At 43.9% G+C, this 11,933-nt stretch overlaps 1 protein-coding gene across 4 annotated transcripts in view; it reads right to left on the bottom strand.

Moving 5' to 3' along the window:
* LOC135226560 (small integral membrane protein 8-like) overlaps positions 1 to 11,933 on the bottom strand; it is a 75,944-nt gene that overhangs the window by 4 nt on the left and 64,007 nt on the right. For all 4 annotated transcript variants that reach the window (XM_064266233.1, XM_064266234.1, XM_064266235.1 and 1 more), the window contains exon 3: positions 1 to 243. This exon is cut by the window's left edge and continues 4 nt beyond it. In XM_064266233.1, the coding sequence (XP_064122303.1) occupies positions 88 to 243 (156 nt within the window). In that variant the 3' untranslated portion in view covers positions 1 to 87. The remainder of the gene's footprint in view (positions 244 to 11,933) is intronic.

Genomic DNA, 11,933 nt, shown 5'->3' with positions numbered 1-11,933 from the left:
TTATAAAGAATATAATGCAATCTTCATAATACAATTTTAGAATACAACATAATATACACAAGAAAAGTTATGAAAATCAAAGTTACATCAATCCCATTTTGAACGCTTTTGATATAGATGCTGAGTATCATCTTCTGCAATAGCAACATATGATTTAGACTCCCGATGCTGAGATTTCATGTAAGCTAAATATCCCGTGCTACATAAAATTGCTACAACTCCAAAAGCCATCACAGCAAGATTCTGAAAAGAAAAATTTCACTTAATAATTTCACCCAAAATTATTGAGATTATTATTTGACAAAAAACTTATAAATTACACATTAATTTTAGGCAACTTCAAGATTTCTACATTAACTATGTTGACTCATTAACAAAGCACTAGAAGTATGAAGCATGGAAATGGAAAGATACAGTGATTTGTAAAACACTAAGAAGTTTTATATATAATTAATATAAGATATATAAATAATTAATTTTTTACTTTGAAATATGAATCACCCATACCTCCAAGTTGAGTAAGATCTTTACCTTTCACACCCTTCCATAACTACAATGAAATCAATGTTTTTGAAGTCATCTCAAGAAGACATTAATTTAGGCGTTACTGAAGATTTATTTTAAACATTGTACTAATCATCATTAACAATGGCAAATTTTTAAGTAATTCCTACTTTTCCTGACATGTAAACCTGAAGTTCTTTACATAGGATTTAGCTTGTGAATGCAAGTTTGAATGGCCATTTAACTTTCAGACAAGGTGATTAACTACTGACAGTAGGAGGAAGCCCTACCCACTCATCAGTCTGCACTCCACTTTTGCCTTTCAACCCTGGTATCATAATGAGGGGTGGCTGAAATGGGACATAAATTTAAAGAAATGGAATTTTCATTATAAAATGAAATTTTATTGCATACTTACCGAACAATTATACAGCTGTAGGTTCCCTACGAATGGCAGACAATAGATTCAAAACTTTCGCAGTGGCGCCACCATCGCTGATGTAGGTGACGTCATTTCCCTCCACTCGAAGGAGCTACAGGTACAACTGCCCAGGTAACATCAATTCGTTCTGCCCAGCCATCCACCTGTGGGGAGGAGGGAGGGCTTTGATAAATCATTGTTCGGTAAGTATGCAATAAAATTTTATTTTATAATGAAAATTCCATTTTTATTGCAGTGTTACTGAACAATTACACAGCTGATTACCCATTGTAAGGATGGGGGCTGTGGATGTATGTTTTAATTAAAAAATAAGAAATGATTCTTGAAAAAATACCCAAAAGCACTGCTAGTGCCTGATGTACCTTACCTTGTAAGAGAGCTACTGCAAGAGAATACTGCCTCTGGTCAGTGTTCATCTTACGTAGTAGAAGGCTTGGAGTATGACCAATGGGTGCCTCTACATGGAGTGGAAGATCCTCGTAGTCATGGCGTTCACCGCTGACTCAACGAAGATACAACAAAATATTGCCCTTGCCCTGGGCTAAGACCAGAAATAACCAACATGAAAACAACTGTCACCTACACTGAAATAAAAACCTTTACCCACCAAAACTAAAACTAAAATGACTGGTGAGTACTCCAGGTACATTATACCCCCAGACTTCCCTTTAACTCGTCAACCTTGATACAAGGCGAAACATAGGCTAACAGAGGGAGCAACCCCCTATGTCGTTTCTCCCAACACCATGCCAACTACCGAAAGTGGACCGAGAGACTTACAATCTTCGAACACTGTCTCGATTTCTTTCAAATAATGCGTAGCGAACACAGATTTAGACCTCTAAAAGGTACTTTGGATGATAGCGGATAGCAACAGGTTGTGTCGAAATGCGAGGGAAGTCGCTACCGCTCGAACTTCGTGCGCTTACACTCTCAGTAAAGGAAACTGCGTCATTAGCTTGAGAGTGTGCTTTGACAATTAATTCTCTCAGAAAAAAGTAGATGGCGTTTTTTGAGAGAGGGCGAGAGAGATTTTTAACAGAGCACCACAAACGATTCGATTGACCTCTAATTTTCTCCGTTCTGCGGAGGTAATATCTTAATGCCCGCACGGCACATAGCCAGTCTTCTTCTTCCTGGCCTATCAAGTCTGTCAGATTCTTGAGAACAAAGTTACGTGACCAAGGATTAGAAAGGTTCTCGTTTTTCGCGAGAAAATTGAGCTCCATGGAGCAAACTGCGTCGCCTTAAGAAAATCCCACCGTTTTGTCCATCGTTTGTAGCTCGCTAACTCGTCTAGCTGATGCCAATGCAACTAAAAATAACGTCTTCTTGGTGAGATTTCTCATAGACGAAGAAAGTAGCGGTTCAAAGGGAGGACCTGAAAGCTGTTTAAGAACTAGTATATCGAGATTCCATGCTATCGAGCCCTTTGACGATTTGGAAGTCTCGAACGATTTAATTAGATCGGAAAGATCACTATTCATAGATAGGTCTAGTCCTTTTTGTTTAAAAACTAAAGCCAGCATTGCTCTGTATCCCCTAATAGTTGAAGGCTCTGAGCACTTAACGTCCCTTAAGAATAAAAGGAAATCCGCTATTTTGTTCACAGATGTTTCAGAAGAAGAGACTTTTGTTAGTTTACACCATTTTCGAAACACTCCCCATTTAGACTGGTATAGTCTGGTAGAAGAATCTCTTCTGCAGTTTGCGATAGCTTCTGCCGCTCGTCTCGAAAAACCTTTCGCTCTGACGAGACTCCTGACAGTCTGAATCCTGTCAGTGCCAGAGCGGATAATCCTTGGTGGAATCTTGCGAAGTGCGGTTGTTTGAGTAGACATCTCTTTAACGGAAGAAGTCTGGGGAAATCTACGAGCAAGTAGAGGAGATCTGGGAACCATTCTTTCCTTGGCCAGAACGGAGCGACTAGTGTCAGAGACACTTTTTCGTGAAATGACACTTTGTTCAGCACCTGTCTTATTAGGCCGAACGGGGGAAAGGCGTACGTTTCCATGCCCGACCAGTCTAGTAACATTGCGTCGACTGACCATGCAAGAGGATCCGGGACTGGAGAGCAAAACAGAGGAAGGCAGTTGTTCCTCAAATTTGCAAATAGGTCTGTCATCAGCTTTCCCCAAAGTTTCCATAGGTCTAAGCAAACCTTCGCATCGAGAGTCCATTCCAACGGCAGTACTTGGTGACGTCGACTTACTTCGTCTGCTAACACATTCCTTTTCCCTTGAACAAATCGAGGGATCAGCAAAACTTGAAATTTTTCTGCCCACAGAAGCAGATCTTTTGCAAAGTTGCAGAGGGTGAAGGAGTGCGTTCCCCCTTGTTTCCTGATGTAGGAAAGTGCTGTGGAGTTGTCTCCGTGAACTGCTACCACCTGTCCGGTCACAAGATGAGAGAACGCCTGAAGTCCCAGGTAAACTGCTAATAGCTCCCTCACGTTGATATGAAGAGAGCGTTGAGTTTCCGAACATTCCTCTGACGCTTCGTTCTTCCCCAACAGGGATCCCCAATCTACTTGTAGGCATCTGAAAAGAACTGAAGGGTTGGGTGGAGCGGACGAAACGAAAGACCCTCCACCAGTCTTGGTTTTGAAAGCCACCACGCTAAGTCCTCCTTGATTTCGTCTTAAATCGAGAATACTGTCGAGTCCGGTTGAGTCTTCCTGCACCATGATGCCTTCAGGAAGAATTGTAGGGGCCTCATGTGCAGCCTTCCGAGTTTGACAAACTGTTCCACTGAAGCTAGTGTTCCTAACAGACTGGTCCAATGGTTGGCGGAACAGGACTTGTGGTCCAGGAAGTCCTGTACTACTTCCAGACATGACTGAACTCTCTTTGGTGAAAGAAAAGCCCAAAACACTCAAGAGTTCAGAGTCACCTGCAAATAGACAATGCTCTGAGTTGGAATTAGCTGAGATTTCTCCTTGTTTATAAGAAGACCTAACGAGTGAGTTAATGAAAGAGTCCTCTTGAGATCCTTCATAGACTTTCCAAAGAGGAGCGGAGAAGCCAGTCGTCTAGGTAGAGTGACACTCTGATGCTCAGGAGGTGTAACCACTTCCCCAGCGGAGTCAGCACTCTCGTAAATACTTGCAGTGCTGTCGAGAGGCCGAAGTAAAGAGCTCGAAACTGGTAGGTCTTGCCCATGAACACAAACTGAAGCTATTTCCTGGAGTCCTGGTGAATTAAGATGTGGAAGTGTGCGTCCTGCATATCCAGGGATACCATCCAGTCCCCTTGGCGAAGGGATTCCAACACCGAACAAGTCATTTTCATATTGAATTTGGTCTTCTGAACGAACAAGTTCAGTGCGCTTACATCCAGTACATGCCTATATTGGAATCCCTCTAAAGACACTTATAACTGTGTAATTCAATAGCTTGAACACAAAATGCCCCTCTAAAAATGCTTAAAACTGCCTATTTTTATGTTATTTTTGTGACTAAATACATTTTTATATGATAAAAATTGTATTTAGACATAAAAACAATGTGAAAATGTAAAGTACAGGCAGTCCCCGATTATCGAGGCTGTTCCGTCCCCAGGGGTGTGCCGATAAGCGAAAACTCAGCGATTTATGGCACTTATGGCACTGATAACCGGTTATCGGCGCCATAAGCACCCTATGGTGCTGAGAACTGAAACTCTCCTCATTATAGCGCTAGACAGGCCCCATAAACCGGATCGTTGATAAGTGTGTCCACTGACAACTGGGGACTGCCTATAATCAGTCAATTCTTCTTAACAAAAAATTCCAAGAATTGCTGAATTTTTCTGATTTATTGAAAAAATGCATCACCAAAAAATCTGCAATTAAATGAATCCGCAGTTGCCAAACATGAATAAGGGTTCCAGTGTAACCCCGCCCACTTTCGGTGTAGAGAGGAACAAACTCACCACAAAGTTCAGTTGTTTCTGCCGGCTGATGATTGTAATGTTGATTAGTAGCAGTGAATTTTTAGGATTATCTTTACTTTTCAGTTAATCGTAGTTGCTACAGTTGGTAAAGTACGTACTCTTGCTTTTGCTAGCCATTTTGGCACAATTAGATCCATATTGGCATCTTTTTGTGCCGTAAAATTCATGAATTCCATAAAGTTAGGGCACTCCGAATCCTTGAGGAAGCGCCCGCCGCCCTTGTTATACTAATTGTGTTAGTCTGGGGTTGGTGGTCCGTCTGGAGTGGAGTCCCAATTCCCCTAGTAACGGGTCACAATTGCTCTTGAGTCCGTTGGAGGCTAACAGCCCAATCCGTCTTTAGAAGGATGTGAGTTAGTCTAGAACTTCCATTAGTAGATTTATTGGAGGGAAAAAGTAATTCCTCTGCCAGATGTTCCAATCTATCTGGTATCCGTGGCCTGGGCCATGGGGTCCAGATTGAGGGTCACCTGAAATATTGTAACTTGTGGTTGGATTCTGTGGCAATAATTCTACTTGGAGATCTGGATTCTGCTGGCTGATCCATCTAAATGACCTGTTGTCTAAGGGCTATTCCGACTGTAGCGGAGTTGTCCTTGGCAGTGCATCTGCCACTAAGTTCTCACTCCTGCCAAGTGAGATGCAATAGCCAGGAAGAACTGCAGAAAGCACGTCTTGGCCGATGCGTCTATTCGCCATGAACCTAATACTCATCAAAGCTTAGATCTAGATCTGGGGGGCGAACTTGTTCCCTGAGACTGTAGTGAACAGAATCCCGGGCGAAGCAGCTAAGGTCAACCAGAGCTTGCGAGTTCGCTGGGGCTTGATCCCCAAGAGGAGATTTGAATCCTCCGGAACACAGCCCACAGGTAAGAAGAGAGCAAAGGGGTTCTAGTCTTTCTAGACTAATTAACCTCAAACAGTGGTACAAGCTGTTCAAGTAGGCCAGCTAGGTCAACCATCCACCTCAAATGGTCAGCCACAACAGTCCGTGCTGCTGTAGAACCAGCCCTCTCAGCAACACCAAAGCTCGGCTTCTTTACCTCTTCCCCGGCCATAAGGCCTCCGATAAGAACCAGGTGTATGTCACGGATACAACAGGCAGGTTCACAAGAGGTAGCCGAGCCGGAGCAACTTTCCGTAAAGCTGGCGGAAGTACTTCCGGCAAGGAAGAGACTTCACAGGAAGCCGGCGCAACCGACCTTCGACGAACCAGTGAGACTCCTCAGGTAGGAGGAAAGCGGTGCTTATTCAAGAACCGCTGGGAATCAGCACTTGGTCGCACAGCATAATAGCAAAAGGTCGGGTATGGAGTGGGGGAAGGGCCCTCCTCCATCAACCAAAAATTTATCAACATCCAAATGCCGGATGAGATAAAGGACACCTAAGACTTTCTGTAGAAGAAAGTAATTACAGGTGCAAATACTTAGAATTTCAGGGATGCTTCACCAGCGATTCCATGAAGATTCAATCAAACCAAGAGTAATATTAGACTTGTCTCATTGGAACTCAGACATTCAATACTATCCTGTTCCGGTAGCAAGTCACTTCCGCCTTTTCCTAGGCTTCAGACTAGGCAACAGGCTTACGCCTTCAAGTAAGGCTATTCGGGCTTATCAGAACGCCCAGAATATTTACAAGATAGCGGAAACAGTAGTACAATAACTGAGAACCCAAGGGATAAGCCTAGTAATCTCCTAGATGACTGGCTCATCTGAGCTATAAACGTCAAGGAATGTCTCAAGGCAACCATAAGTGATAATTTCTGGAGTTCCTAGGATTCCAAATCACAAGGAATCCCTACACACTCCGACACCACGGTTTCAGTGTTTAGGAAACAATGGGACCTCAATCACACAACTTTCGATCCCACCGGAGAAAATAAAGGAAATAGCAAGGCTGCGAGACAGTTCCTCAAGGCAGGCAAACATCCCGGAGGAACCAGGAAGAGTCCTAGGTTCACTCCAATTTGCGTCAGTAACAGGGACTCTACTAAAAGCAATCGGAAGGCTATATTCCGGGTTTGGCGGAGTAGAGCGAACAGGAAATTGCGAGACAAAGTTCCCGCATCCCGCACATTTTTACAGAGAGACTCCGTCCATGGACAGAAGTCAAGAATCTGACAAAACCATCACCGGTATGGTTCCCTCCGCCAAGTTTAGTGGTCCATATGGATGCTTCACTAAGCGATTTGGGAGACTACTCCCAATATAGAAACGCTCAGGACACTTGGTCCCTAACGCCCTGTTAGCTTCATAACAGTGTTTGGAAGCCATGGCAGTATTCTATTCTTAGTAAACTCTCCTCAGAGAGGAACTTTCAATCAAGCCACATAAATCAGGTCATGATAACAATTTTTTCATTGACAACAAGAAACAGTTGCATCTGTCAGCAACTATCTTGGCAGGAGCGAGAACTTAGTGGCAGATGCACTGCCAAGGACAACTCCGCTTCAGTCGGAATAGCCCTTAGACAACAGGTCATTTAGATGGATCAGCCAGCAGAATCCAGATCTCCAAGTAGAATTATTGCCACAGAATCCAACCACAAGTTACAATATTTCATGTGACCCTCAATCTGGACCCCATGGCCCAGGCCACGGATACCAGATAGATTGGAACATCTGGCAGAGGAATTACTTTTTCCCTCCAATAAATCTACTAATGGAAGTTCTAGACTAACTCACATCCTTCTAAAGACGGATTGGGCTGTTAGCCTCCAACGGACTCAAGAGCAATTGTGACCCGTTACTAGGGGAATTGGGACTCCGCTCCAGACGGACCACCAACCCCAGACTAACACAATTAGTATAACAAGGGCGGCGGGCGCTTCCTCAAGGATTCGGAGTGCCCTAACTTTATGGAATTCATGAATTTTACGGCACAAAAAGATGCCAATATGGATCTAATTGTGCCAAAATGGCTAGCAAAAGCAAGAATACGTACTTTACCAACTGTAGCAACTACGATTAACTGAAAAGTAAAGATAATCCTAAAAATTCACTGCTACTAATCAACATTACAATCATCAGCCGGCAGAAACAACTGAACTTTGTGGTGAGTTTGTTCCTCTCTACACCGAAAGTGGGCGGGGTTACACTGGAACCCTTATTCATGTTTGGCAACTGTGGATTCATTTAATTGCAGATTTTTTGGTGATGCATTTTTTCAATAAATCAGAAAAATTCAGCAATTCTTGGAATTTTTTGTTAAGAAGAATTGACTGATTATAGGCAGTCCCCAGTTGTCAGTGGACACACTTATCAACGATCCGGTTTATGGGGCCTGTCTAGCGCTATAATGAGGAGAGTTTCAGTTCTCAGCACCATAGGGTGCTTATGGCGCCGATAACCGGTTATCAGTGCCATAAGTGCCATAAATCGCTGAGTTTTCGCTTATCGGCACACCCCTGGGGACGGAACAGCCTCGATAATCGGGGACTGCCTGTACTTTATATTTTCACATGGTTTTTGAGTCTAAATACAATTTTTATCATAAAAAAATGTATTTAGTCACAAAAATAACATAAAAATAGGCAGTTTTAAGCATTTTTAGAGGGGCATTTTGTGTTCAAGCTATTGAATTACACAGTTATAAGTGTCTTTAGAGGGATTCCAATATAGTATCATGGATAATCAGTAATCGCAGGGGGTTGTGGTTACTTAATCCCCCTGAATACAGGAGGTCCACTGTAGTTGCCTAACCAAAACAAAGGTAGCGCTCCCATAAATCTCAAAATTTTAGCTGCCGACAGAAGTGAAACTACATATATACAGCTATGTAATTACTTGGTAGGTTACTTATATAAAAATCAAACAAATTATATACTACTGTATACAGGCAGTCCCAGGTTATCGGCGGATTCGGTTAATGGTGATCGGGTTTTATGAGGCTAAAATGATATTGTTATGTTACAATAAAGTTTCATACATACTTACCTGGCCAGATATATACATAGCTAAGACTCCTTCCCGTCGTCCCCGACAGAAATTCAAATTTCGCGCCACTCGCTACAGGTAGGTCAGGTGATCTACCGGCCTGCCCTGGGTGGCAGGACTAGGAACCATCCCCGTTTTCTATCATATTTTCTCTCTTCCACCTGTCTCCTGCGGGGAGGCTGGGTGGGCCTTTAATTGTATATATCTGCCAGGTAAGTATGTATGAAACTTTATTGTAACATAACAATATCATTTTCATACAATCAACTTACCTGTCGTATATACATAGCTGATTGGCACCCTTCGGTGGAGGGTAAGAGACAGCTACTATATGGAATAGACAGGTAAACAACATATGTTGTAGGTATAAATAAAACCTTGGTTCCTACTGATAGGTGGTAGACTTGGTGGGTGTTTGCCCAGTAGTCTGCATCACCTCAAGAAACTTTAGCGAGATATGTGATCTATGGCCAAGAGTTCTTGTGGGTCTGCCGATGGGGTCTTACCCACTTACTCAGCAGAGCCTAAAAGGACTTTGTCAATGGGTGCTGATCCACTTATATGACAATACACCTTATGAAGGAGCACACAACCAATCCCGACCACCTGATCCTAACCATGTGTTAGAACTAAGGATTGTTACGAGTTATCCCCGAACTCGTCACAACAACCGTAACTCAAAAACCACTACGCACACATACATAATTTTTCAAAAAAATTATACTCAACTAATTGGATATGACGGAGAATTCAATTCCTTATGAACAACATAGACGGCCGCCCGTGCGAGCCTGAATCCTCCATTGTTCGAAGAGATTCTCGACCATATCCAAACAGAAGAACAGTATATACATTTTAAGGATTGGTGTCGGCTCCCGTACCCAGAATCGTATCTGCCGATACGATAGGACCTAGAGAAAAGCACTTCTCATACGTCACACGCACGTCTTTCAAGTAATGAGATGCAAATACTGAGTTGCATCTCCAATATGTCGTATCTATAATGTTTTAAGCGACATATTCTTATAAAACGAGAGAGACGTCGCAACCGCTCTTACTTCATGAGCTTTTACCTCAGTAGTTGTAATTGTTCGTCAGGACAGACCTTATGAGCGTCCGTAATGACGTTTCTTACAAAGAACGCTAGAGCATTCTTTGACATCAGTCTTGTGGGGTCTTTTACCGCGCACCAAAGACCTTGTCTAGAGCCTCCCAACTGACGCTTCCTCTGAAGATAGAACTTCAGAGCTCTAACAGGGCATAGAGACCTCTCTGCTTCTCTGCCTACGAGACTAGACATTCCTTTGACTTCGAATGACCTAGGCCAGGGATTCGTGGGATTCTCGTTTTCGCTAAAAACAGAGTCTTAAACGACGCAAATCGCCGAGTCTCCCTTGAATCCTACTTTATCCTGCAGAGCTTGTAACTCACTAATTCTTTTTGCCGTCGCTAACGATAAAAGAAATAGGCATTTTCTAGTTATGTCTCTAAATGATGCCCGATGCGGAGGCTCGAATCTATCCGAAGACAGATATTTGAGGACTACGTCCAAGTTCCAGTTCGGAGGTACTGGTTCCTTAGACTTTGAAGTCTCAAAAGATCTTATGAGAATCGTGGAGATCTTTGTTATTTGCCAGATCTAAACCTCTGTTCCTGAATACAGCCGAGAGCATACTCCTGTATCCCTTTATTGTGGATACGGCTAGATGAGATTTTACTCTCAGGAATAGCAAGAAATAATCAGCAATTTCCGCTATAGAGGTAGAGGAGGAGGACAACTTCTTGGCTCTACACCACCTTCTAAAGACCTCCCACTTCGACTGGTATACTTTCGTAGTGGAGGTTCTGCGAGCTCTCGCGATCGCGCTTGCCACTTCGCGAGAAAAGCCTCTCGCTCTGACAAGTCTTTCGATAGTGAAGGCAGTCAGAGCGAGAGCGGGGCGGTCGGAGGCTTTTCCTCGGAGGGGAGGTTATTTGGTGCATAGGCCAGGATTACCTTCTTGGAATTGAATTTGAATTCAGGGCACCACCGGGTAACTGCCGGGTTTGAAGCGGCGACTTGGGGGCTCCTGGCCGGTGGCATGGGGAACGTATTTTTTGGTTGTTTGGGTTTAATGGAAGGAGAAGATCCGTCCTTTCTGGTAGGGATCTTGGAAAGTCTACGATCCACTCTACCACCTCCGTGAACCATTCCTGGGCCGGCCAAAAGGGGGCTATTAAAGTCATCCTCGTCTCTTTTGACGCCACAAACTTTTTCAATACTAACCCCAGGATTTTGAATGGGGGAAAAGCGTAAACGTCCCTCGAGACCAGTTTAGCAGGAAGGTGGGGCGTCTACCATAATTGCTCTTGGGTCTTCCACGACCGAGCAAAACACTTGGGAGCCTTTTTGAAATGTATGTTGCCCCGAAGAGATCCACATGAGGAGTTTCCCCACAGAGACCAGAGATCGAGACACACTTCCTCGTGCAGAGTCCATTCTGTATGAAGGACCTGGTTCCTCCTGCTGAGCCTGTCCGCCCTCACATTCCTTACTCCCTGTACGAACCTTGTCAGCAGGGAGATGTTCCTGTGAGACGTCCAAAGTAATAGGTCCCTCGTGAGTTTCGTAAAGGAACGGAGGAGTGTGTCCCTCCCTGTTTCCGAATGTAGGCAAGTGCGGTGGTGTTGTCCACGTTTACTTGCACTATCTTGTCCTCTCACCAGAGGTTCTAGGCTCTTCAAAGCCAGGTGTACGGCGAAGAGCTCTTTGCAATTTATGTGCCAGGACACCTGTGCTGGTTCCCAGGTGCCTGACACTTCCTCCGAGCCTAATGTCGCTCCCCAACCCGTCTCCGACGCGTCGGAGAACAACACTAGGTCTGGGTTTCTGTGATCTTAGAGAGATCCCTTTGTTCTCTTCCAGAGGTAGCAACCACCACTGTAGGTGTGCCTTTACCTCCACTGGAATGGGAAAAACGTCCGACAGTTGTCCGTTTTTCCAGCTCCAAGACTTCTTGAGGAAGAATTGAAGTGGACGGATATGAAGTCTTCCGAGAGGGAAGAATTGTTCCAGCGAGGAAAGCGTCCCCAGAAGGCTCAACCATTCCCTCGCTGACGTTTGCTGCTCTCTAAGAAG

The sequence above is a fragment of the Macrobrachium nipponense genome, chromosome 14 (assembly GCF_015104395.2).
Source record: "Macrobrachium nipponense isolate FS-2020 chromosome 14, ASM1510439v2, whole genome shotgun sequence".
Lineage (NCBI taxonomy): Eukaryota > Metazoa > Arthropoda > Malacostraca > Decapoda > Palaemonidae > Macrobrachium > Macrobrachium nipponense.
The sequence above is the reverse complement of the archived record's forward strand: the minus strand, read 5'-3'. Positions and strand labels throughout refer to the sequence as shown.